At 45.1% G+C, this 27,075-nt stretch overlaps 1 protein-coding gene across 1 annotated transcript; it reads left to right on the top strand.

Annotated features, from left to right (window-relative positions):
* On the top strand, positions 971 to 25,959 carry HHLA1 (HERV-H LTR-associating 1). The gene is made up of 16 exons (XM_005688938.2): positions 971 to 1,049; positions 2,197 to 2,256; positions 3,521 to 3,580; positions 5,667 to 5,747; positions 6,236 to 6,319; positions 6,686 to 6,769; positions 11,230 to 11,313; positions 11,522 to 11,578; positions 11,687 to 11,779; positions 14,960 to 15,223; positions 17,075 to 17,320; positions 18,440 to 18,508; positions 18,833 to 18,907; positions 22,260 to 22,416; positions 24,640 to 24,722; positions 25,916 to 25,959. The coding sequence occupies exons 1-16, from the start codon at positions 971 to 973 to the stop codon at positions 25,957 to 25,959; spliced, it is 1,620 nt and encodes a 539-aa protein (XP_005688995.1).

Genomic DNA, 27,075 nt, shown 5'->3' with positions numbered 1-27,075 from the left:
TATGATTCTGCATAGCAAATTCCCTGATGAATGGCTGGCACAGAGTGCTACAGAAAAAGGAAGAGAGTGTGAACACTCCTATGGACGTGTGTATTAATACAATTTTCCTATTTATAAGCAGCAGTGATGCTGTATTTGAAGGGTAGTTCCCATCTGTGTGCTGTGTGCTGAGTCACTTCAGTCATGTCCGACTCTGCGACCCTATGAACTATAGCCCTCCAGGCTCCTCCATCCATGGGGGTTCTCCAGGCAAGAATACTGGAGTGGGTTGCCATGCCCTCCTCCAGGGGGTCTTCCTGATCCAGGGATTGAACCCGCATCTCTTATGTCTCCTGCTTTGGCGGGCAGGTTCTTTACCACTAGCGCCACCTGGCAAGCTCATTTTGCATCTAAACAGTCAGAGAACCCAAGGAAGAAACACTGATTCTCCCTAAATATGCATGCAACCCCCGGGGGCTCCATGTTCCCAGACTTCCTGCAGTTATGCAGGACCACACGAGCAATTCTGGTGGAAAGCTGTCAATAAAAGCGGGCATATCACTTCCTGCCAGAGCATTTAGGAGTCGGGGTATAATCCTCCAACTCTCTCTTCCACTGCCACCATGAGTCAATGACTAAGGAGGCCACAGGGATGGAGAATGTCCAGAAGGTGAAGCCTCCTCCATCCGGGGCACCTGAGTGACCCTGCAGAACCAACTGATGTGCAGCAACTACAGACTGTAAACAAGAAATCAACTTTTGTGGTTGATTTCAGCCAGTGAGGTTATGGAGTTAATTTGTTACCTCTGCATAGCCTCACCATCAGAACCACAGGTGCCTTTTATAGATCGTTATTTCTAGTGATGCCCCATGCGGTGTTCTCAATATTACTTCCCCGGGGGATATTCTGCAGCAAGGTGGTTAGTAATTCAGCTGGTTTCCTCCACATGCTTGTGTTGCTTGCTTCCAGGTGGGCCAGCGTATCACAAACATGCCAGGCTTCCTGCTACGTGGTCCTCTGGTGAGGCTGTGCCTGGATCTCACATGTGTCCTGTCCCTTTTCAACACAGGTGGGTCGAGTCAAAGTCCAAGTGTCTTGGTCTATAAACTCTGTTTGAACATTCATTGTTCTTTAGAGAATTGTAGCATACAGTGTTTCAGCCCAGAATCCTAAATGATCAGATTTACTACTGCCATTAATCAAAATGACAGTAGCAAACTTCCCATTTCTAATTTTGTCCCTCGTCCCATTTATTCTGTTGCATTCGAGTCCCATTTATGCAACAGAATGCTCTTCCCCTCCACAGTGCCCACCCTTGTTCAAAGCATCATCTTCCCTTCGCTGGAGCTTCCAAAACCAGCTCCCTGCTCCTCCTCTTCCTCTTGTCTCTCCATATTACATTCTCCATTCACCAGCCTAAGGCATTCTCTCAGACATTTCATTAAGCCACTTCCCCAGTTTATCCTTCATTTTTCCCTCCTCCTCCCAAAAAGTATTCAGTGACTTTCTACTTCTTCTCTTTGGGTAGCATCCAAAGTCCGTACATGCTCTGCGTGATACATCCTACCTCCCCAACTCCAGTTCCTACGATCCCTTGTCTCCACTCTTTCTGCTCCATCATGTCGGCCTTCTTCCAGTCTGTAAAATAATACTCTTGCCCATCTCAGACCCTGGGCTGAGACTGTCATCTATACACTGAATACCCCTTGAGCCAGCTTTGTCTCTGCTCTAATATGCTCACCTTTCAGATCTCAGTGGGGCATCGTCTCCCAGGGATGGCTTTCAGATCACTGAGATTAGATCAGGCTCCCTGTTCCACGTGCTCGGAATGCCCTTCAGAGTAACTAGCGTTGTCTGAAATAACATCCGTAGGTCTTCCTTTCCTTCATGTCCGCCCTCCCTACCAGACTGTAAGTTCCGTAAGGATGGACTCTGTATCTATCTGTTCCATCATACTCTCCCAGTATCTAATACACACAATGCCTATTAAAATCTAGATGCTTAATGACATGATGAACTATTAGCATTGCTATAGTTAATCCATAAACATTTAATGACTAAATTAGTGAATGAATGAGCCAAGCACATGTTGGATTTTAAGCAAGTCCACAATGCAATTTTCTCATCTTTAAAAGGCTTATTTTGGATTAAATTTTCTCTGATATTATGTCTGTGTTATAATTTCTCTGATGAAATCTTTTTTTTTTTTACTTTAGTGTCTTCCTTTAGAGGAGAAGCTGAGAAGGAAAATGTCATGATTTTCCTACCTACAACAGGTAAATGAACAGGTGGTCCTTCCTAGGACAAATACAGCATGATGCTGCTCCTACAAGGAATCTAAAATCTTCAGACTTAAAGAAGCAGAGATAAGAAAGGGGGTTGCCAGAATCTGGGGTGGGGAAGGGAGATGGAAATAGGGTGACTGGCCAGAGGTGGGATTTAGGCATATCACTTAACATTTCTGGACTTCAGTTCCTCATCCTTCAAAGGGAGTGATGGATAAGATGACTTTTAAGGATGTTATGAGTTTCTGGGGCTGTGCTTCCATGATACCATTTTACTCATGAAAACTTTTATTCCAGCATCTGGAAATAAACAAGTTAAGAAGGAAAAAGATGGGAGTTGGCTTGGTGCAACAGGTAACTAGACCAGTCCTAAAGCCTGACTCATGCTCTAACACAATGACCCATTTTCCAGTTTCTCTGTGCCTTGGTTTTTCCATCTATAAAATGGGCACAAAGCACCCATCCATTGGAATGTGACATGAAAAGTAATCATTGCAACAATAGTAGTAAATGATGCAGTATGATTAAGTGGCATCTAATCCAAAACAGCTGACCTTTCAGGTCTCAGCTTTGCAGGGATGTCTCCTCCAACCCAGAGAACAGGTTGGGTTCTCTGATAGAGGTGTTCCTAGCATCTTGGTATTCCCTGTTTGACTCTCCTCACATGGGATGACACGTGAGTGTCTCTCCTCCCTCTAAATCACAGACAATAGGCTCTGCAGACATGGAGACAGGGTCCTTTCTCGTTGACTTCTTTATACCAAACACCTAGCATTCTGCTTGGCCCTAGGTGAATGTTTATTGAAAGAATAAGGAATGAATGAATGCCTTTGGTATTTCAAGATTTCCTTTGACAGTCTCTTCTTTGGCAGCATGAAATTTGCTGAGTGGGCAAGTGACTCCCTTTTCTGGAAGTGGGTTCTGACTCTTTATTACCAGGGCTTGGTTGAGCAAATTTAAGCAAGTTTCTTCTGCTCTCTGAGCCTCGGTTTCCCAACCCAGTGAAGAGAAGGGGTGGATTAGATGCCCTGCATGGGAATCCGCTTGTCTATTGATTAAAATGAGCCTTTCTAGAGCACGTCCAGTTCAAGGAGACTAGAACCCCAGGGGTGGGGGAGGGATTGCAGTGCATTCAGCGATGCTGACCTTCACGAAGTCAGAGGGCAGTTACAGTACAGACCTCCGAGGCCTCTCCAGCAGCATGGGGTTGGGGTTGAAGGTTCCATTTTTCTTCTGAAGGCTTTTCTCTTCCCAGTGTCCAGCCTCAGAGAAGAAGAGAGGAGAGAAAAGGGGATCGCTTTTCTTGACACTACAGGTGAGTACTCCCCCCCACACACACCCCAGTGCTCCATGAGAGGCCTGGACCACTGAGATCACTTCTCCCACCATTGGACCCCCCCTCCCATTCCCAACCCCCAATACCAGGGATTCCCTGGTGGCTCAGATGGTAAAGAATCCGCCTGCAATGCAGGAGACCCAGGTCCAATCCCTGGGTTGGGAAGATCCACTGGAGAAGGAAATGGCATTGTGCTCCAGTATGTTGGCCTGGAGAATTCCGTGGACAGAGGAGCTAGGTGGGCTACAGTCCACGGGGTTGCCAAGAGTCAGACACGACTCTTTAGTGAACTACTAACACTTTCACTTTCACTTCCCAACCCCCACAGGGGGCTGCAGCGTCTCTCCAACCCTCAGATCGCTTTAGCCACAATTATTTGAACATTAAGTAAGAGCTGAAAATGACACTGTTTGCAAAAACATATAAAGCAGCATTGAGCTCTGTTTCTACCTTCTCACATCTCTCCACTTGGCCGCACGCTATCAATATGTGGGCAATTGGTGGATGGATGAATGGATGGATTTAGGTACTGATGTCCGTGCTGTGTGTGTGGTGTAAAGTCGCTTCAGTCCTGTCCACCTCTTTGTGACCCTATGGACAGTAGCCCGTCAGGCTGCTCTGTCAGTAGGACTCTCCAGGCAAGAATACTGGAGTGGGTTGCCTTTGCCTTCTCCAGGGCATCTTCCCATCCCAGGGATCGAACCCGGGTTTCTTAGTTTCCTGTATTGACAGGCAAGGAACAACCCCACATCCAAGGGAGAAATATCAATAACCTCAGATATATAGATGACACCACTCTTATGGCAGAAAGTGAAGAAGAACTAAAAAGCCTCTTGTTGAAAGTGAAAGAGGAGAGTGAAAAATTTGGCTTAAAGCTCAACATTCAGAAAACTAAGATCATGACATCTGGTCCCATCACTTCATGGCAAATAGATGGGGAAACAGTGGAAACAGTGGTGGTATTTTGAGGGGCTCCAAAATCACTGCAGATGGTGATTGCAGCCATGAAATTAAAAGACAGTTACTCCTTGGAAGGAAAATTATGACTAACATAGATAGCATATTCAAAAGCAGAGACGTTAATTTAACAAAGGTCCATCAAGTGAAGGGCTATGGTTTTTCCAGTGGTCATGTATGGATGTGAGAGTTGGACTGTGAAGAAAGCTGAGCACCGAAGAATTGATGCTTTTAAACTGTGGTGTTGGAGAAGACTCTTGAGAGTCCCTTGGACTGCAAGGAGATCCAACCAGTCCACTCTAAAGGAGCTGAGTCCTGGGTGTTCGTTGGAAGGACTGATGCTGAGGCTGAGACTCCAATACTTTGGCCACCTCATGCGCAGAGTTGATTCATTGGAAAAGACCCTGATGCTGGGAGGGATTGGGGGCAGGAGAAGGGGATGACAGAGGATGAGATGGCTGGATGGCATCACTGACTCGGTGGACATGAGTTTGAGTAGACTCTGGGAGTTGGTGATGGACAGGGAGGCCAGGCATGCTGCAATTCATAGGGTCACAAAGAGTCGGACATGACTGAGTGACTGAACTGACTGACTGCGTTGGCAGGCAGATTCTTTACCAGTAGCACCAGCTGAGAAGCCACTGATGTCTGGGAACTATTAAGTCTGAATCTCTGAGGATGAAATCCAAGCATCAGAATTCTAGAATTGAAAACAAAATCTTTCTGGTGAGGCCAAAGGTCAGCCAGGATCCAAGCCTCTGTGTTAGACAATGTCATTATTTGTATTATATAGGACATTGAGAACTCCTGCAATTTCCTGGAGCTGATATATTATATATGAGCATCCCCTGCCAATCTCTACTCTCTCCACATGCAGAAATATTCCCCAAAATAAGTTCCCAAACTTCTCCTTTCTAATCTTGCTTGTCATTGTGTATGTCATTAGCTGTCACAGGAACTGTCTTTTATCTTCCAAATCCTTGTGCCCAACACAGAGTGTGAGTTCATGTTCAAACAGGAGGCGCATCTGCCTGAATGCTGGAAATGAGGAACTTTTTCTGTTGCCAAGAAAGGCCTGCTGGTGACACTATCTTTGAATCTCTTTCAGAACTACCTGCAAGGTCAGTTGATCTGTCTGCACTTAACCTCACAGAGCTGGTGAATGGGATGCTGAATAGAGCTTTAAAAGGTAACCATTTTTTTTCTAAGCACAATCCAGGTTGATTTTTGTTTTCTTCCTGCCTCACTTCTGGACTTTCCATGACCTGGGCAAGACCCATCCTATTTCTGCGTATCTCAACTCCCTCGTGTTCTGAGTGGAGGATGTGTGTCCTACTTAACTCTTGATGAGATCAAAAACATCCAAATGAAGTAGGAAGCCTGCCAGCATTTTGAGAGCAAGATGAATTCCAAACACAGCACCTGTATAGTCATCTCTAATCATAGCTATATTGTGAGAGAATTGCCAGTTTAAAGACAGATCAAGAAATTTAGTCAAGGGACACGTATTTTTGCATTTTGGGGTTTTCTTTGATTTGATTTTTGTTACTTTCAATGTTTGTTATTTTATTTTTATTTGTTCATTGTGTTATTAACCTCTATGATTGATTTGGTAATTTCTATTACTGTTCAGTATTGTTGGTGGGCATTTGCTCTTTATCTTGGTATCTCTGGCAGATAGCAAGAACTTCTTCTCTTTGTTGAGTGTCACTTCTTACAGTTCGTTCGCCTTCCACAAGTTTTCTGTGGCCATTTATAACAGTAAGTGCTGCTGGCTCTTCTTTCATTTTTTATTTTATTGAAGTATAGTTGATTTACAGTGTTGTGTTAATTTCTGCTATATAGCAAAATGATTCATATATATATATGTATATATACATTCTTTTTCATATTCTTTTCCATTAAGATTTATCACAGGATATTGAACATAGTTCCCTGTGCCATACAGTAAGACCTTGCTGTTTATCCATTCCATACTAATAGTTTGCATCTGTCAATCCCCAAGTCCCAATCCATCCTTCCCTTCTCCCCTTGCGAAGCTCTTCTTGGTGTTGAGAATGGTAAGCGATGGACAGGCAGGGCCAGGCTATGTGTCAGGGTTGCTGTGTGCTTCGTTTCTCTTCACAGTTTCCAACCTGAAGACTGTGGATCCAGCCAACTTCCCCACGCGGTACTGCTACTGCTTAAGCAACCGGACCAACGACTCATCAGGTTGGTACAACTCATCATGAGGCTTGCAACTGATTTTGCTTGTGCCCTTTTAGATAAGTAGAATTCCTTTTCTCCTCTGACTAAAATAAGAAAATGCCATGATATCTATTATGCGTAAATACGTGCACATTCATCGTCCCAGGGATTTCCTTTCTCGGTTTTCTACCAAGAAACAGTTCTATCTGTGCAAAGGGGCAAGAACAAATGCAGCACTGTTTAAGAGCAAAATCTGAGAATAATCTAAACACCCATCATCAGGAAAATGGTTGAATAGTCTGCTGCATAATTAAATCTTGGAAAGCAGCCATAAACAGCACATAAATATGTGCATGTGACCAGATTTGGTCTGTGTATGGAAATATTTCATGACATTCCCAATTAGAAAAAGGAACTTGCAAAATAAATAACTTGAGTAAAATAGCACTGATGAAAAAATATCTGCCTATCTGAACACTGGGTGGGTGATTACCTCCAAAAAGAAGATTAGAGTCTGGGCTTGAAATAGAAGAGTGTTGATTAAGGGAACCTGGTATTGTCTGATTTTTTTTTTTTCAAAGGCAGTATGTTCATGTATTTACCATGTTTTCTATGATGTTTTATAATCTTATTTAAACTAATCAGCAGGTCTTAAAAAACATTCTATTCCAATGAATATAAATATGCATTTTCTTTCATATGAATTCATAATATTCATTGAAAAAAAGTACCGTAATTTATTTAATTTATCTCCTCCTGATGCAAACTTTTTTTACAGTTCTCAGCAAAGCTGTGATGAGTACCTGTGTACAATCACTTGGAGTATTTGTCCAATTATCCCTATACGATAAAGCCTTCAAAACAGAATTGTTGTCTGACAGGACGGGGGTCTTGTGATGGTTTACATCACTAAACATTCCTCTAGAAACCTTGCACAAGTTTGCACTCTGCCCAGTAACGTTTGAAAGTGTGTGCTTTTCCTCACCCTTGTCGACACTGAGTACTTTGGTGTCATTGGTGGTGACATTCATAAGTCATCACCAATTAGATAGACAAAGGGAATTTTCCCCTACTTCCTATTATATATGAAAGTAGTCAATATCATTCATCTACATATTGTTAATCAATCGGATAATTCAAATTTTCCCCGAAACACAGAATGTCTTCGAGGCAGTGATAACTGATTTTCTTCCAAGCCTAGGACCCGACTGTGGGAGCAGCTATTAAGGAGAGTTGACAAATGTGTGGAGTAAGAGATGTGTGTGAGCAGTGGTAGAAATTTTCAGAAGAATTGGCGCTTTAGCACAAGGCAGACCTCAGCTCGAATTCAAGCCCTGCCACATACTTGAAGACCTTGGGAAACTTCATCACCTCTCAGAAGCTTGCACAGAATTTGAACTCCATCCTTGGTGTCTGGGCTCCAAAGCCATGCTCATAGCTTCCATGTGATATTAATGTTGTTGTTGTTCAGTCGCCAAGTGTTGTCTGACTCTTCGTGACCCGATGGACTGCAGCATGCCAGGCTTCCCTGTCCCTCACCATCTCCCAGAATTTGCCCAAGTTCATGTCCATTGGTGATGCCATCCAACCATCTCATCCTCTATCACCCTCTTCTTCTTCTGCCTTCAGTCTTTCCCAGCATCAGGGTCTTTTCCAATGAGTCAGCTGTTCGCATCAGGTGGCCAAAGTATTGGAGCTTCAGCTTTAGCATCAGTTCTTCCAAAGAGTACTCAGGTCAATTTCCTTTGAGATTAACTGGTTTGAGCTCCTTGCTTTCCAAGGAACTCTCATTATATGATGTAAGTGATATTAATAGTGGACTGAAATTGTGGATTGCAGTTTCTTGGTCTGCTTATGAGTCTCTCTCCCCCACTAATCTCAGCTCCTGATGGGCAGAGATGGGGTCTTACACAGTCCTCCAGTGCAGTGATGTCTGGCACAGGGTAGACACTCACTGAATGTTAGATGAATGAATTAATAGCAATGGAGACTTTGAGAAATAGAAAATAGATGGCAAGAGAAATGAAGTACTTCCCCTCTTCAGTTTTTACATTTACCAATGTGCTAGGGACAGACTGGTCTAAACAGACGTAACGAAGGATGCCTGCCTTCTTCATGGCCAAGTGTCCGCACTGTGTAGGTGCGCCACCACAGCACCCTCCAGGAGACTAACTGTGAACCCACGCAGGCGTGGCGATGGCGTGGCTCCAAGACTCCAGCTCGGATAGGGTAGCGCCTGCCTCCCGCTGGCCTCACATGATATATGCATTTCACCAGCTGTCACATTACCTTTTCATACCTCTCTGAGTTCCATATTTTCAATGCTCTGGGTTCTATATTTTCAAAGCTTGCCCCCAACCCCAGCTCATAACCCTATTACTGAAAACAATCATTTATGCAAGGCATGATGGGAAACTATCCACGGGACCTCAGAAGTGTCTTTAAAAATTCACTGTTTGGGGCTCCTAGAATAAATACTCCTTGTTGTAGAAGCCAAAACCTTGCTGGGTCCTCGAAAATGATAAATGGACAGCAGAGGAGGAGGCAGCTCTATGTGTAGGAAGTGTATTAGGAACTTTCATTGGTCAGTGGCTCCCGCCATATTAAGACTTGTTCAGAATGCGCTCAGAGAGAGATTTTATAGCTTGAAATATGGTAAGATTGTCTCCGTGTCCTCCCATCAGACTTCTTAACATGGAGGGCAGGAGGAGAGCTTCCTTGTTCTATTTTGTATAGAGTTCTTGTCCCCTTTGGTAGTCTGTCATTTATAATCCACCACTAGATTTGATACCATTTTGAAAATCCAAAGTTACTTAAATTTACATCCCATGTCTGCAGAACTGCTTCCTATCCAGTGAATTTGGTGTTCTAAATCAATGAGATGAAATTGTGAGGTGTAATATGTGAACCGTGAACTTCCTGATGTTCAAGCTGGTTTTAGAAAAGGCAGAGGAACCAGAGATCAAATTGCCAACATCTGCCGGATCATGGAAAAAGCAAGAGAGTTCCAGAAAAACATCTATTTCTGCTTTATTGACTATGCCAAAGCCTTTGACTGTGTGGATCACAATAAACTGTGGAAAATTCTGAGAGACATGGAAATACCAGACCACCTGACCTGCCTCTTGAGAAATCTATATGCAGGTCAGGAAGCAACAGTTAGAACTGGACATGGAACAACAAACTGGTTTCAAATAGGAAAAGGAGTACGTCAAGGCTGTATATTGTCACCCTGCTTATTTAACTTCTATGCAGAGTACATCATGAGAAACGCTGGACTGGAAGAAACACAAGCTGGAATCAAGACTGCCGGGAGAAATATCAATCACCTCAGATATGCAGATGACACCACCCTTATGGCAGAAAGTGAAGAGGAACTCAAAAGCCTCTTGATGAAAGTGAAAGTGGAGAGTGAAAAAGTTGGCTTAAAGCTCAACATTCAGAAAACGAAGATCATGGCATCTGGTCCCATCACTTCATGGGAAATAGATGGAGAAACAGTGGAAACAGTGTCAGACTTTATTTTCTTGGTCTCCAAAATCACTGCAATGTTGATTGCAGCCATGAAATTAAAAGACGCTTACTCCTTGGAAGGAAAGTTATGACCAACATAGACAGCATATTCAAAAGTAGAGACATTACTTTGACAACAAATGTCCATCTACTCAAGGCTATGGTTTTTCCTGTGGTCATGTATGGATGTGAGAGTTGGACTGTGAAGAAAGCTGAGCACCGAAGAATTGATGCTTTTGAACTGTGGTGTTGGAGAAGACTCTTGAGAGTCCCTTGGACTGTAAGGAGATCCAACCAGTCCATTCTGAAGGAGATCAGCCCTGGGATTTCTTTGGAAGGAATGATGCTAAAGCTGAAACTCCAGTACTTTGGCCACCTCATGCAAAGAGTTGACTCATTGGAAAAGACTCTGATGCTGGGAGGGATTGGGGGCAGGAGGAGAAGGGGACGACAGAGGATGAGATGGCTGGATGGCATCACTGACTCGATGGACGTGAGTCTGAGTGAACTCCGGGAGGTGGTGATGGACAGGAAGGCCTGGCGTGCTGCGATTCATGGGGTCACAAAGAGTTGGACACGACTGAGCAACTGAACTGAACTAAAGGGAAACAAATCAGAAAAATTACTGATTTTTTTCATTACTCAGTACTCTGGTCTTGCACAGCTCTTTGATACTGGCAGAGAAGGGTTTGGGTGGTGGGGGAATGGGGGGGATGTGGTGCAGGCAGGGAGGGAAATGGGAGAAGAAAGGAGATTATAGTGATAGATCCAGAAGTTTTCTGCCTGCTTAAAATTAAGACTTGAAAAGAAACTGGTAATATTAAAAATGGTTGCTAGTATTCCTCAATGCACTGAACTAAATCAAACTAAAATTTACTTTGAAAAATCTACAGACAATATACTTTTCCTCTCACGTCTCTGAAACTTAAACCGAGCTTCAGAAATGTAACCTCCCTCAATCTGTCTTACAGATTTCACCGCCCTCCTGGTGGACGTCATTGGAAATTCTACCAGCTACCTCACAGAGATTTTTAAGTCAACTTCCATCCTCTCAGGTGTGCCCATCTTGAAAATGCTTGGCAAATGTTGAGATTTGGCACTCAGCACGGAATATGAAAAAGCAGGACTCCTAAATAAGGAGTTAGCCTTGTTTTCGTGTAACAACTGGAGCTAGAAGTTTCCAACTTAATTGTCATTTCAACCAAAGACTTAACAGCTTCAGGCCCATTGCTAAGTCCTGCTGTGTCCTGGTCTGTCTTGCAGTTAGTCAAACGAATGGATCCGACTGCATCTTCATCTGTGTGATGACAGGAAAGTCAGGTGAGCCACCAGCAGCCATTCTTTGACCAGCTCTCTGAGCTGAGAGTTGCACACAAACTCTCCTACAGGTAAGCCCAAGATTTGACCCTGTTGGTGTGGTGTCTGCAGGACGGAATCTTTCTGACTTCTGGGAGCTGGTGGAAAAGTCCCCTGTTATCAATTACACATTTACCAGCAACATATCTGGCGTTCTGGGTGAGTGTAACCCTCCCAAACTCCTACAATAAAGTCTCCAGACCAGGGTCCCAGCTAGCAAGCTGAAGATTGAACGCTGCGCTCAGGTATTTTATTTAGCTGTATTGTGTTAAAATCAGAGGATTTTGTCACTAAAGTTTTTTTAGATTTCTAGATTTTTTTTGGCAAAAGACCTGGCAGCCCTGGGTCCTCCCTCCCACCCCTGGCAACAAGCAAATGGAGTTGAGCTGCCATCCGCCCTGTTAGAAGAGACCCCTTTCTCCTCTTCCATAGCCCTCACCTCTCCCTGTTGCCTTGCACTTCTTTTCTCATATAAACTACCTGACTTTTGTAGGTATTTGAATTTGTGACCCTATTGTAAACATTGCCACTCCGTAATACCTAGATACAATCCAGATACCAGATACCATCCAATCCCAGATACCATCTTCTGCCCCTCCATACTCACAGCTACCCATCTTCCTGCATTTTCTCTGGCACCAGGTGGCATTTTGAGTCACCTTAAAGCTTTTTCTTCTACACTTAGCTGTCATTTCTAGCTGAGTAAAGTTTCTGCAATGTGGCTGATCTTCCAAGACTATTTGCTACTGCTGTGATGATCTTAGTTCAAGTTCTCATCACCCACCCTTACTATGCTGCTAAGTCGCTTCAGTCGTGTCCAACCCTGTGCGACCCCATAGACAGCAGCCCACCCAGCTCTCCTGTCCCTGGGATTCTCCAGGCAAGAATGCTGGAGTGGGTTGCCATTTCCTTCTCCAATGCATGAAAGTGAAAGTGAAGTCCTGTCCGACTCCTAGAGATCCCATGGACTGCAGCCTACCAGGCTCCTCCATCCATGGGACCTTCCCAGCAAGAGTACTGGAGTGGGTTGCCATTGCCTTCTCCATCCAGCTAATCAATCTCCTTAGACCCAGTCTTTTATTTCTCTGAAATATCCATCCATTCCCAAAAGAGTGATAATATGATTGGGTTATATCTTTCTACTGCTCAGAACTCCTAATTCAGCAGCAGAGTGTCTGAAATCGTTAGTAAGGAGTATACATTTCTCTATCATCAAGCCCACACTCATCTACTCTCTTTACATAAATCTCTTGCTAAAACTCTATTGAAACCCCTGCCTCTTCTTGCAGATGGCATACGTCTCCACACCTTTGGAATCTTGCTGTTATCCCAGAATGGAACTTCTCTACTTTTCCGTATTTAAGAATCTAATTTGTCTGTCAATGGCTAACTCAGCTACTGACTTCCTCTTTCCAACAAAATCACCTAACCAAAATTAGTCTTCTGTCCTCTGCAATCCTACAACACTCATTTGGACTCTCTGTTACTCCAGGTTGAATCACAGATGACTTTATCTGTGTGTCTCCTCAAGGAATCACACTTGAAGGCAGAGGCTGAGCCTCCTTTAGCTCCACAGTCTGCCTTCATCTTGATGCCTCACACTGTTCTTTGTGCACAGTAGGTTCTTCATCAGTGTTCCTTGGAGTGAAATGAAGTTTGCAATCAACCTCCAATTCCACTTCACAAGGCTGCCTTGATTGGTGTTTATTGTAGGTAGGGTGTGAGGGTGTGCTAAGTCGCTGCAGTCATGTCCAATTCTTTTATGACCCCATGCACTGTAGCCCAGTGGACTCCTCTGTCCCTGGGATTCTCCAGGCAAGAATACTTGAGTGGATTGCCATGCCCTCCTCCAGGGGCTCTTCCCGATCCAAGAATCAAACCCATGTCTCTTATGTCTCCTGCATTGGCAGGCGGGTTCTTTACCATTAATGCAACCTGGGAAGCCCCTTATTGAAGGGCATCTCTTAGTTATGGAAGTTATCAACTTGTGCCTGATAAAGAGATGCAATGGGCCATTGGTGGGTTCCTTTCAGTTCTGAGGACAGATCTGAGGGTGAAGCCAATCTCACTTCTTCAGAGAGTCCTTCCATGACTTTCCACTCCCAGTCTCAATTAGATCTCCCCTTTTGTGCTCTTTCTGTAAAATTTTCCAAGCAACAACTGCTTGGGAAGAGAGAATGTGTTGACCCAAGGTTGATGTGCTTGATGGCAGTCACCTGTCTGAGTGACGGTTTGATTGGCAGGTACTCAGCCCCATGTCCATTCATCTGGGAGCAAGGACCAGGATTCTAGTGCATGTGGAGTGATGCTGGGCCAGGAGTAAGGCAAGAGAGAGGAAATAAGGTTGCAGGGCCACCTTCTGCAATTGCACTCGTTGTGCCCAACACATAGTTGCCTGCCAAACAGGCATCTAGGGGCTGAAATCCCACTTGTCTGCAGGCCAGCCTTTGTCTACCCAGAGGATGGGACCTTATGGGTTACTGGGAGCCTGTCCTGTTCTGACATGGGCCCCCATTCCCTAAGCCACCCTTCCACCGAGGTAGGCTTAGTGAACACTTGAGTCTCTTCCTCCTTCTCTTCATGGAGCATCCAAGGACACTGCGGGGATCTTCCTCTGAATGAAGCCTTCCTGCTGTCTTTGTAGGGGGCTTCTTGGGTGGCTCAGTGAGTAAAGAATCCACCTGCCAATGCAGGAGATGCAGGTTCGATCCCTGGGTCAGGAAGATCCCCGGAAATCCCAGGAGGGCATGGAAATCTACTCCAGTATTCTTGCCTGGAAAATTCCATGGACAGAGGAGCCTGGGGAGCTACAGTCCATGGGGTCACAAAGAGTTGGACATGACTGGACTGGCATGCACGCACATGCTGTCTTTGTGGGAGACTATCTTTCACGTGTTTTCTTCCTGAGAACCCCTAGTTCCCAGATTTCACCTCTGGCCCCTAATCATACCCCTAGGGCACTTGAGCAAACCTGAGCACTCTCCCAGGGACCAGCGTCAGAGCCACGGAGGAGCAAAGGGCTGCAAGGTGGGCGAGGGCTCTGATGGGAGTCAGGTTCTGTTCAGGAAACACGTCAAGCGTCTGATGCTTTTGGGTCTGACAGCTTTGCATTTGGGGCACAGGGCTTTTTCCTGCTGTGTTTTCAGAGCTTGATATTTCAGCTTAGTTACAGCTCACTCAAGGAGAAGCCCTCTTCTTGGTGATGTCAGGTACTGTTCCAAGTGATTTTGAAGCTCTGTATTGTGTATATTTGCCGTCCAACGACCTTCCAGTGGCTCGACAGTTCTTTGTGTCCAAAATATCAGCATAGTAAAGCTGCTCTTGACTGTCTCCTTAAATGCACAGCTACCAGGGCGTCAGCCCTGACTTCACAGCTCACACCCACAAGCCAGCAAACACTACCAAGGACGAGCCCCCCACGTGGAGCCCAGAGGCCTGGAGTGTCCGCTCTGAGGACCTCTTCTGGGACAGACACAACGCCTCCTTCAGAGGAAGAGCAGACCTTGAACACAAACATGCTTCCTGAGCCTCCCAGCAGAGCCACACCCAAGGCCACGGCCAGAGCCACAGCCACCCTGGACATGGCCTCTCCCACCCTCCTGGCCTCCGGTAAGGCTTCTCACCCTCTCCTCTCCTGTCTTGTTTGCCCACCCCCCACCCCAGTTCCCTCTGGGCTCGGATAAATAAGTGAAATCCTTCCTTTATCCCTTCTCCACCAACCCCTTTCTTCAGCATCCCTTAAATAAGAAATGTGAACCATTTTGGGTCTAATACGTATAAGCAAAGGTGACAAACATCACTGGCATAATGTCTTTCTAATGTTTATTTTTATAGCTTTTTACATTTTGACGTAGTTCAACATTCACAGTTGCAAAAATAGTACAGAAGTTTCCTGGTGCACTTCATGCAAGCATCCTCCAATAGTATCTTACATAATTGTGTTATATTGTAACATCAGGTATTTTTATTTCAGCAAAGCGGCTCGGGATGTCTCTCCTGAAATTCACACACTGATGAAATGAAATGAATTCAGTATTTTACGGCAGGCAGGATTAGGCTGGATAATGATGCCAAGAATATGTTAATGACTTGATGTCAGTGTAAAAAGCTGCTGCCAATGACCTGCTGAGAAGTTCTTCCTTTCCCATCATGTTTGTGGACACTGATCAGTGGTATTACCACTAAAAATGTAAAAGGCATGCTAATCTTATTTGGAATAAGATAAAACTGAGATAACTCTTTCATTAAAAGACAGTTATGCCTCAATGAGCTCCAACACTGGACCGGAGTCACCAGAATTCATTCATTCATTTTCTTGTCAATGCATGTATTTAATATCAGACCACAAGCTAGCTGTTTAAAAAAACCCCACAGCTCTATAAATGTTCTCTTTCCTTCCTGAGCTCTCAGACCTCGGAGACAGGCATAGGCAAGCAAACTGATCAGTTGTTATTCAGCCTACAAAGAGCTATTATTCTAGAGAACCCAGAGAGAGGCTCCCCTGAGAAGGGTGAGAATTGATAAAATGTCAGGCAGGCAGGGAAACAAAACTGAGGAAAAGGAATCAGCTTCACTAACTAGAAAAGTTTGTAGTAATATATCTGCACCTGGACAGTTATACAAAAGAAGAAAACTTTCTGGTATAACATGAAAAAAGATGTGATTGCAGGTGGCAAGGGGAATCATAAAATACCTAGCTATCACCCTAACAGGGAAAGTGCTAGTTTTATGTAAGAAAAACTGCATAAAACTTTAACAGGAGTAATAAAAGCATGTTTAAATAAAGTGATATATCATGTTCTGGATGAGAAATCTGAATATTTTTAAAATAGCAACTGTTTCCAGCTTAACTTATAGAGTTAAGATCCTCCCAGGAGTTTAGTTTTGTAGAAACTTGAAAAAAATTTTTTTTTATTCCTACCATGGGAATGAGCAAGTGAAAACCATCTGACAAGTTTTGTTTAAAAGATCAGCAAGAGAAGGCTTGTCTTAATAACCATCCTGTGATATTGTCAGGCTGGCATCATCATCACCACCACCTCCGTTTTAATGGTAAAGCTAAAAGGAATTTGATAACTTGCCCCAAAATTCACAGCACAGAGGAGCGGGGAACAGAATTTACATCTCCAGGTCTCCTCACCTTAAACCTTGTAAACTTTTCACTATGCCACATGATTAGAAATGTATTGCTTAAATTTCAGAGCCCACCATCCCCCAGACACACACTCTAGCTGATTGTTTAGTGACCTAGGAATTTGGAGAATTTTTTCCTTACTTGGTAGTTAGGAAAACGAAGTTTAGTTTGGTCCCCTTATTCCAGTTCAGGACAGAGCTGAAATCCCTAGATAATCTATACTATACGTGCACATTGCATATACCCTTTGATTATATGTCAATGTCTTGTCAGTTTCACATCTGAGTCAAGGCAGTCAAGCATGTACGTGCCCTGTTACCGTGCAGCTACTAGGAAGGTGGCCAGAACTCCACGGCTGACGGCCCACAGACAGGAACAGGCTTCCACTCTACCCACGCCCTGGGCTCAGGTCACCAGCGAGAAAACTCCTGGAGGGCCTCCCTGGGAGACCCTTCCCTCCTTGCCTACATCTCCTAAGGCCGAGGAGACTATGAACACAAGGAGCCTTGCCCAGCCTCCTGCTGGGACAGCAGCCGCAGTTGGCAGCCCGATCCAGACCAGCTCGGCCTCAGGTAAGAGAGAATGCCCACTCCTCCCTCCACTGGTGCTGTTGTTTAGTTGCTGAGTCATGCCCGACTCCTTTGTGACTCCATAGACCGTAGCCGCTAGTCTCTGCCAGACTCCTCTGTCCACCTGTCCATGGGATTTCCCAGGCAAGAATCCTGGAATGGGTTGCCATTTCTTTCTCCAGGGGATCTTCTCGACCCAGGGATCAAACCTGTGTCTCCTTCATTGGCAGGTGGATTCTTTACCACTGAGCCACCAGGGAATCCCCCTACCTCTATTAATTACATATAAATATAATGATATGCACATTAAAATATAATCACAATATGAGGATGGCCTGAGCTCTGAAACTTTGTTGTCTGATTCCAATTATGTGTTTATGTATTTATGTGTGTATGCATGTGTGTGTAATAAATATACCCAGAAAATAAAAAATAGACTGAAAAGAAATTCACAGCACGTTAACCTTGACTGTATCTGGGACACAGAGAGGATTTTGATTTTTCATCACTGCGGTGTCATGGATTTTCCATATTTTCTACTCCTGTAACCAGACAAAAGCGGTTTCTGCGCTTTCTAAAACTCTGCTTATTTACTTTTGGCTGTACTGGATCTTTGTTGCTGCTCGGGCTTCTCTCCAGTTGCATGCAGTAGGCTCACTGCAGCGGCTTCTCTTGTGCAGCACGGGCTCCAGGGCGTGCTCCGGCCTCAGCAATTGCAGCTTCCGGGCTCCAGAGCTCAGGCTCAGTAGTTTTGGCTCACGGGCTTGGTTGCTCTTGGCATGTGGGATCTTCCAGGATCAGGGATTGAATTCATATCTCCTGCATTGGCAGGCAGGTTCTTTACCACTGAGCCACCGGCGAAGCCTGGTTTGTGAGTTTTTAAAATGACTTCTGATCGCTGTAGCCAGACGCCCTTCTTCTAGGCAACTGTGTTCAGTGGATTGTAGCATTCTTCACTGCTGCGCTATTTCTAACTGACTTTTGCATCCTCAGTATCCTACCAGGTACCTGGCTTGAACAGGCAGCAGGGGATGAACAGGGCAGGACCAGTGTCAGGGCACAGCTTCTGCTCAGGCACCCTTAGAAGACAGCCAAGCTCACCTCTCCCTCTTCTCATCCCAGGTCCATCCACCCCTGGCACACAGACTCCAAGTCCTACCAAAGCTCCAGCCCCCAAATATCCGCAGGCAGGTGAGAATGTGGCCTTGCAAAGGGCAATGCTATACCCCAGGTGGGAAGCATAGTTTAAGCGCAGTGGCATGAGGCGATGGGGGTGTCTGCAGGCAGACCAAGCTTAATATTGTACTTTACTGGTTCTAGAAGGAAAAGAGGCAGAGAACTAAGTCTTGCTGTGCTAGTAAATGACCCTGTAATCTTCATAAATCACTTCCTCTTTCTTGACTACCATTTCTCTATAGATTTGAGAGTTCTTTAAGATGCCATGATTCTCTGGTTGTATGTATAACCCAAGACCACTTCATTTTGACCTTTGTGAGGCCATTGTCACCTATGCAGGTGACCTCCCTGCCGTGTGGACCTTTATACCTGGTGAAGAGTCAGCCTTGATCCCAGGAACCCACCAATTTTCAAGTATGTACCAGCGCCCTGTCTCTCCTACAGCTTTTGTTTGTTTTGGACAAAGTTGTATACTATAATAAAAAGAGGTTTGTTTGATAAATTTAGATTCAGACTGCTGGGATTAAATCTTAGCTCTGGTATTTACTGGTGAGGTACCCTCCTGCACTCAATTTCCAGAATTCAGTTTCCTCTGCTGTAAAGCGAGAATGATGACAATTACTGTGGGCACTAAAAATGTCTCTTCTCTGCAGAGTTTTGTGTTGAGTAAGATAATGTGTGTGGAAGTGATTTGGAACTGGACAGCACCATATAACTTAATTCAAACAACTTTTATTGAATGAACGCCCATTGAGAAAGTGCTGTGCGCTTTGCAAATACAAGCCATTCTTACAATGAGCATGATGTTAGCAGAAAGAGAGGAAGGAGGAAAGGATGACTTCAAAATCCAACCCCTGGGGCTTCCCTGACAGTCCACCGGTTAACACTACACTTTTCCAAAGCAGGGATGCAGGGGGCATGGGTTTGATCCCTGGTCGGGGAACTAAGATCCTACATGCTGCATGGTGCTGCCCCCGCTAAAAAAGTGATATTACTAGGATCATACAATATGTAACCTTTAATGCAATTATACCTCAGTTAAAAAGAAAAAAAGAACTTTAACAATAAAAAGAAAAAAGAGGGAATTCCCTGGTGGTCCAGTGGCTAAGACTTCTTGCTTCCAATGCAGGGAGCTTGAGTTTGATCCTTGACCAGGGAACTAGATCCCACATGCTGAAACTAAGACCTGGTGCAGCCAAATAAATAAATAATTTGTTTAAAAAGACTGTTACAGTTACTTGAAGAAATTGACAATCATTACTATCAAATAAAATAAGTCAAAGATTTTCATCTGAAAAAAATAAAATGACCCTTAGAAGCTCTTTTACAGCCCATGCAAACTAGAAAAACTTATATTGATGTCATCCAGCCCTATTAGCATTTTTTTATTTTTAATGTTTTAATCTTATTTTTATATCTTTTAAAACATGCTTTTTTAATGTAGGCTATAATGCAGATAGAATAACATTTTTAAAAATTTTAATTGAAGTATAGTTGGCTTGCTGCTGCTGCTGAGTCGCTTCAGTCATGTCCGACTCTGTGTGACCCCATAGACGGCAGCCCACCAGGCTCCCCCGTCCCTGGGCTTCTCCAGGCAAGAACACTGGAGTGGGGTGCCATTTCCTTCTCCAATGCATGAAAGTGAAAAGGGAAAGTGAGGTCTCTCAGTCGTGTCCGACTCTTCGTAACTCCATGGACTGTAGCCCACCAGGCTTTTCCGTCCATGGGATTTTCCAGGCAAGAGTACTGGAGTGAGATGCCATCACCTTCTCCGAGTTGGCTTGCAATGTCACATTAATCACTGCTCTAAGGCAAAGTGGTTCAGTTACATACATATATGCAATATATATATTTTGTAATATTCCTTTCCATTATGGTTATCATAAGATATCAAATATAGTTGTCTGTGCTATATAGTAGGTCCTTATTGTTTATCCATTTTATATATAAAACGTATATCTGTCAAGCCCTAAAAAAAAGAAAAATTCGATCCCCAGCTGTTCAGTGCCATTACCTTCTGTTCTGTTTGAAAGGCCATCCCTGTATGTACACTTCATTCTTTTTTTTAAACTTTTTATTTTGTATTGCAGTATAGCAGATTAACAATATTGTCATGGTTTCCGGTGAACCGTGAAGAGACTCAGCCAATACATTTGCATGTATCCATCGTCCCCTAGACTCCCCTCCCACCCAGGCTGCTGCACAACACTGATCAGAGCTTTCTGAGCTCTACAGTAGGCCCTGGGTGTGTACTTCATTCTTATGGAATTCAAGAGGAAACCCTGTTCTGGGCTTGCATGGGGGTTTTCAGGACTCCTGACAGAGGTTCAGAACTTGGGGTTTCTGTGGTCTGCGCTGCATTTTCCCAAATTTGAAGGTCCAGCTCTCTCCTTTGTTTCTGTGGAGCCAGTTTGCAGAAGATAGTAACGGATACAAAGCGAGTCTTTCAAAGGTGGTTGAGTTCTCAGGTCCCTCCCACTCCTGGATGCCTTTCAAGACTAGTTTCCTGAATGTTCCTGGACCATCCAGTCACGTCAACACGGCATTATTAAATTGCTGGACCCTGCATCGTCTCCTTTTTCATATCACCTAAGATCTGCCTTGGCCCTGCTCTAAACCTGCAGTGAATGGTGAATGGGCCTTTCAGACACAAAGATTTGATTATGTTACCATAGGAAATTACAGCCCTTTTTTCTCCAGGTTCTAAAGAAACACACGAGAGGTGCAGATGGGGGCAGTGGTTGGACTGAATTTTAGAAAATGTGTTGGCTGTATCTCTCTCGATCTCTCCCTGGAGAAGGAAATGGCACCCCATTCCAGTATCCCTGCCTGGAGAATTCCATGGACAGAGGGGCTTGACAAACTACAGTCCATGGGGTCACAAAGAGCTGGACCTGTCTTAGTGACTAAACAATAACAGTCTGGATCTATATCTGGATCCGTTGTTGTTCTTTAGTCACTAAGCCGTGTCCGACTCTTATGTGACCACATGGACTGTAGCTCGCCAGGCTCCTCTGTCCATGGGATTTTCAGGCGAGGATAGTGGAGTGGGTTGCCATTTCCTTCTCTAAGGGATCTTTCCAAACCAGGGATTGAACCCACGTCTCCTGAATTGGCAGGTGTATTCTTTACCACTGAGCCACCTGGAAAGCCCATCTCTACCCATGTAATCTATCTCTATATAGCTCTAGGTATCCATCATTTCATCCATCTAATGAGGAACGTAAAGTTTCTCTAGGAATTTTCAGGGAGACCATCTCTGATTCCCTCCAGGAATCAGACCCTCACCTTTCTTCCTCTCTCTCTAGGATCTCTCACAGCTGCTTTGATAGTCATTGTGAAGCAAGGCCATGTTTACCTGTTGGTCCAGAGCTACCTGAGACCAGGGGCGAGACAATATTCACCCAGCACAGTCCCTAACAAAGGGAAGAGAAGTGAAGTGAAAGTCGCTCAGTCATGTCTGACTCTTTGCAACCCCGTGGACTGTAGTTCATGGAATTCTCCAGGCCAGAATACTGGAGAGGGTAGCCTTTCCCTTCTCCAGGGGATCTTCCCAATCCAGGGATCGAACCCAGGTCTCCCGCATTGCAGGCAGATTCTTCACCAGCTGAGCCACAAGGGAAGCCCAAGAATACTGGAGTGGGTAGCCTATCCCTTCTCCAGGGAATCTTTCCAACCCAGGAATTGAACCAGGGTCTCCTGCATTGCAGGGAAGATGCATGCTAAATGCTTGTTGATGTGACTGGTCTGGGATTGCATCTTCCAGGGTGTCCTGAGCCGCTCCCTAAGGAGGAGGCTATGACCGCTGCTCCCCTCGTGCTGACAGTGCAGAAGCTCAACCCTTGTCTGATGGAGCTGTGCCGCTTCTTCCAGCAATGCCTCTGCACGAGCCAGAAGAAGGAGCCCAAGATGCAGGCTGGGAGGTAACCTGAGCCACTCACTACTCTTTGCATCCAGTACTTACAGACTTCTGACTCTGCTCGGTTCCTCTGCAGGCTACTAGGCGGCCAGGCGTTAAATAACTAACACACAGGTGACAGCGGTACCTTGAGGAATGCACTTCCCAGTAGGTCTTCTGCTGTATTGTCACCTTCTTGAGAGCCAGGATGGAACCCCATTCATTTCTGGGTCCCCAGAGCCAAGGAGGGTGGCCATGCCACAGTGCAGTCAAGTGTTGTCAAGCTGACTTGCTGCATCTGCTGTTACAAATCTGCTGGAATTGTGTTACATTGTGTTACATCTGCTGGAATAATTACAGGGGCCTTTGAGCAGTCCTGAGCCCCAGTGCCCTCAGGTCAGTTCAGTTCAGTCACTCAGTCGTGTCTGACTCTTTGTGACCCCATGAACCGCAGCACACCAGGCCTCCCTGTTCATCACGAACTCCTGAGTTCACTCAAACTCATGTCCATTGAGTCAGTGATGCCATCCAACCATCTCATTCTCTGTCGTCCCCTTCTCTTCCTGCCCTCAATCTTCCCCAGTATCAGGGTCTTTTCAAATGAGTCAGCCCTTCCCATCAGGTGGCCAAAGTATTAGAGTTTCAGCTTCAACACCAGTCCTTCCAATGAACACCCAGGACTGATCTCCTTTAGGATGGACTGGTTGGATCTCCTTGCAGTCCAAGGGACTCTCAAGAGTCTTCTCCAACACCACAGTTCAAAAGCATCAATTCTTCGGTGCTCAGCTTTCTTCACAGTCCAACTCTTATATCCATACATGACTACTGGAAAAACCATAGCCTTGACTAGATGGACCTTTGTTGACAAAGTAATGTCTCTGCTTTTTAATATGCTCTCTAGACTGGTCATAGCTTTTCTTCCAAGGAGTAAGCATCTTTTAATTTCATGGCTGCAATCACCATCTGTAGTGATTTTGGAGCCCAAGAAAATAAAGTCAGCCACTGTTTCCACTGTTTCCCCATCTATTTCCCATGAAGTGATGGGACCGGATGCCATGATCTTAGTTTTCTGAATGTTGAGCTTTAAGCCAATGCCCTCAGCCTGGTATGATTTATTAGAAGAGGATAATCAGAGCATTTTGTCTATTGTTTAGTCACTAAGTCATGTCTGGCTCTTTTGCACCCCATAGACTGTAGCTCACCAGGCTCTTCTGTCCCTGGAATTTCCCAGGGATTTTCCTTCTCCAGGTAAGTTGAAGGTGATAGAACCTGGGGAATCTTTACTGCCAAGCTCTGCATGAGCAATCGCTGCTCCCCAGAAGCTTCCCAGATGGCACTAGTGGTAAAGACTCCCTCGTCCCAGTTCAGGAGACATAAGAGATGCAAGTTCAATCCCTGGATCGGGAAGATCCCCTGGAGGAGGGCATGGCAACCCACTCCAGTATCCTTGCCTGGAGAATCCCATGGACAGAGGAGCCTGGTGGGCTACAGTCCACGGGGTGCAAAGAGTCGGACACAACTGAGGTGACTTAGCACAGCACAGAAGATACTAGAATCACAGAATGATAGAAATGGAAGCAATTAGAGAATGTTTAGCCCAGCCTCCTTGTATATCAGGTGAAGGATTGACAGGGAAGTGGATTCCCAGAGTCCGGCATCGAGCCAGTGATAAAACTTGCACAGAAAACTCTTCTTCCTAATGATATGTGTGACCTTTTCACTGAAGCCCTTTGAAGCAATCTCTAGAGTCACCAGCCAACAGCAGGATGTTGTCTTGCTAGGTATTGGCTGCATGGTTAACTCTAACAGCCCTGGACTCTGACCACCTCACACAAAAGTAGATGAATATCACCACTGATCGATCACTTATGGTAATTCTGGCACCGTTGGGGAACTTTGCAAACAGTATCTCCTGTCTTCCGCAGGATACCCTATGAGTGTAGATTCTATTATTGTCTTTTGTTTGTATATGAAAAAACTAAGGCTCAAAGAATTAAGTAATCAGCCTGAAGTCATACGTCCTGGCAAGTCCTGATGGTAGAACTAAGAATAAGTCTTTCTGACTCTAAAGTCTGAACTTTTTCCTGTGAGGACTCATTCTCTACCTTTCCTCCCACAGCCTATAAAGATGGAGAGAGAGAATTTTTTGTTGTGAATAATTAGCCATTATGACTTTCTTTTTTAGATGGTTCTCTTCTAATAGCCACAAAGGATAATAATTACTCTCAACTGTGATTTCAATCTTTAGGTATTGTCTTGACTACTATTCCTGGTTTCTGAAGAATGCAACATACATCTGTCAGAGGGTGAAAAGGATATTCCAGTCACACAGTAAGTACACAGCAAGACTATTTTACCAAAAACGTCTAGAACTCTGCCTTAGCACCGGATCAATAGGAGGAGGTGTAACTCATTTAGCGATCATAAATCCTAGACAAAAAGTCTAGGGTATTTCTGAGTTCCCTTCGCCTAACAGTTTGAAAGAAAAAAAAAGCAGGAGTCAGCCCAGCAAAGCATTGTGTCTTTCCGTGTGCTCTTGGGCAAGCTTCTTCCCCTCCCTGAGTCTCCCTGTAAGCTCTAAAGGCAAAGACAAATGAAACAGGAGATAATCGCCATGTAAGCACTCAAATGCCTGATCAGAGCAAAGTACATACACATGACTCAAGAAAAAGACGGCAGCCTGACCTGCTACAAGCGGGGTGTAGGGTACCCCCATCCTTGTCCTCAGGCATCCTCGGAGGCCAGACATCTTCGTTTTAATTTTCACTCCTGCTGACGAAAGTGGTTGACTCCTGCTGATGAAAGTTGTCTGTTCCCAAAAGCAAAAGTGTGGCCATTTTATTGTTCCATCTTCCTGAACTGTCTGGCCAAGGGAATCTGGCTTCCTAAAAATCACGGAACCAAGTTGAACCCTGCAAAACCCCTGCAAAATGTAACTCAAATATAAGCCGAGTGGTCATATGGCCGTGCATTATTATTACAACAGTCAAACAAAATACAATGCAGTCCTCCAGTCCTCCCCTGTGGCTTTCATTTAATTAATTGATTTATATTTGGCTGCGCTGGGTCTTCACTGCTGTGCGGGCTTTTCCCTAGCTGCAGAGAGCAGGGCTACGCTTCAGCCGCAGTGCGCAGACTTCTCATTGCAGGGGCTTTTCTTGTGGATCTCAGGCCCTAGGGCACGCAGGCTTCCATAGTTGCAGTTCCCGGGCTCCAAGGACACAGGCTGAATAGTTGTTGCACACGGGCTTAGCTGCTTCATGGCACGCGGAATCCTCCCTGACCAGGGATTGAACCCGTGTCTCCTGCATTTGCAGGCGGATTCTTTACCACTAAGCCACTAGGGAAGCCTGGAAAGTGGAGTCTTGATCACTGGACCGCCAGTGCTTGCACGAGCTCCTTCATTCTCTGACATTGACTCTGAGTAACACCCTGTCCAGTGCACTGCCCTCTAGGAAGAGCCTGAGCCAGAATTTATTTCTCTGTAGCATTCCCTTCTCTCTCTTCTTTTTTTTTTTTTCCAGCCTTAAAACAAAAATGCCTTGAGAACATCTGCAAGTCTGTTTGAGTCTTGAAAAAACAACGGGGCCTCACAATACCCTGGGTGACCTCTGTTCATCCTGGCCCCTGGCCCAGGTTGGCAGCATTTGCAGAATTCACCCAGGCTCCAGCTCCAGATCATCAATTAACTGAAGGCGGGTCTTCTTGGAAGCAGCATCTCTTTCTCTCCTGTATGAGATATTGAAGGTAGAAGAGCACATGTTAGAGCTCTCATAGCCAGGGAAGTGATGCCAGCTTCCTTGCGTGCCCTAGTAGCAGTGCTCAAGGCGCTGGTGGAAGTCATGGAGACCTAGTAGCAGCGCTCAAGGCGCTCCCACGGTGACTGAGACTGAAGAGGTGGTGTGCAGGGTGTGAGGCTAGCATAAGCAAACCAGCCCAGGCACTGAGGCTCTCAGCACCCAAAGGCACGTAAACCTGGGACTTCAGGAAGATGACGCAAGCGTAGATGAGGAAGACTGAACCCGTCCTCTGGAAAGAGTCATATATGATTTCTCTGTGCGGTTTATCCAAACAGCTAGTCTACAGCTAACCGGACTTGCTATACTATGAATCCAGATAATCCTCCAAGCCCCCTAAGTAGGAGGTGATGAGAACCTTCCCTCAGGAGGAGGTGAAAGAGTTGTTTCGTGGATGTCCTGTCTTGATTTCTCTTCTGTGCATCCCCAAGGCTACTCTCAGGCTTGATGACGCACTAATGGGACTCATAGAAGTCAGAAAAGCTGGTCTAGTCACCTTTCCCACTGATGACAGCAAAAAGAGATTAAGGTCAGCAAAGGGAAAAGGCACAGAGGACAGAGTGCAAGCAAGCCTTCCAGCTGTCCTCTCCAATGGAGCCACACAGATGGCGCGGAATTCTTCCAGCAATGACACATGGAAATGCGCATGGAATCTTGTCAACCAGGAATCTCACCCCAGCCATGGAGTCCAGGGTTTTTACTGGAGTAACAGTCATGTGGGAACATGAGGAGCCCATGTTGCTCAGGCTCCAGCTCCTCCATGGGTCAGGATAACACTGTGTGACCCAAGGCCCCTGCTATATATCACTCTGTTAGCGTAGACTACCTGGCATGATCCAAAGTCCCAGGTATTAAAAAAAATACTGTTTTAAAAATCTTTTTAATTT

Source organism: Capra hircus, chromosome 14 (genome assembly GCF_001704415.2).
Source record: "Capra hircus breed San Clemente chromosome 14, ASM170441v1, whole genome shotgun sequence".
Taxonomy (NCBI): Eukaryota; Metazoa; Chordata; class Mammalia; order Artiodactyla; family Bovidae; genus Capra; species Capra hircus.
This window is presented reverse-complemented; position numbering and strand designations above follow the sequence as displayed.

Excerpts from the sequence above, each read along its gene's own strand:
- HHLA1 (XM_005688938.2), top strand. The coding sequence starts at position 971 with ATGCCAGGCTTCCTGCTACGTGGTCCTCTGGTGAGGCTGTGCCTGGAT. Across the intron at positions 2,257-3,520 it reads GATTTTCCTACCTACAACAG|TGTCCAGCCTCAGAGAAGAA; the intron begins GTAAATGAACAG and ends TTCTCTTCCCAG. Across the intron at positions 17,321-18,439 it reads CCAGACCAGCTCGGCCTCAG|GTCCATCCACCCCTGGCACA; the intron begins GTAAGAGAGAAT and ends TTCTCATCCCAG.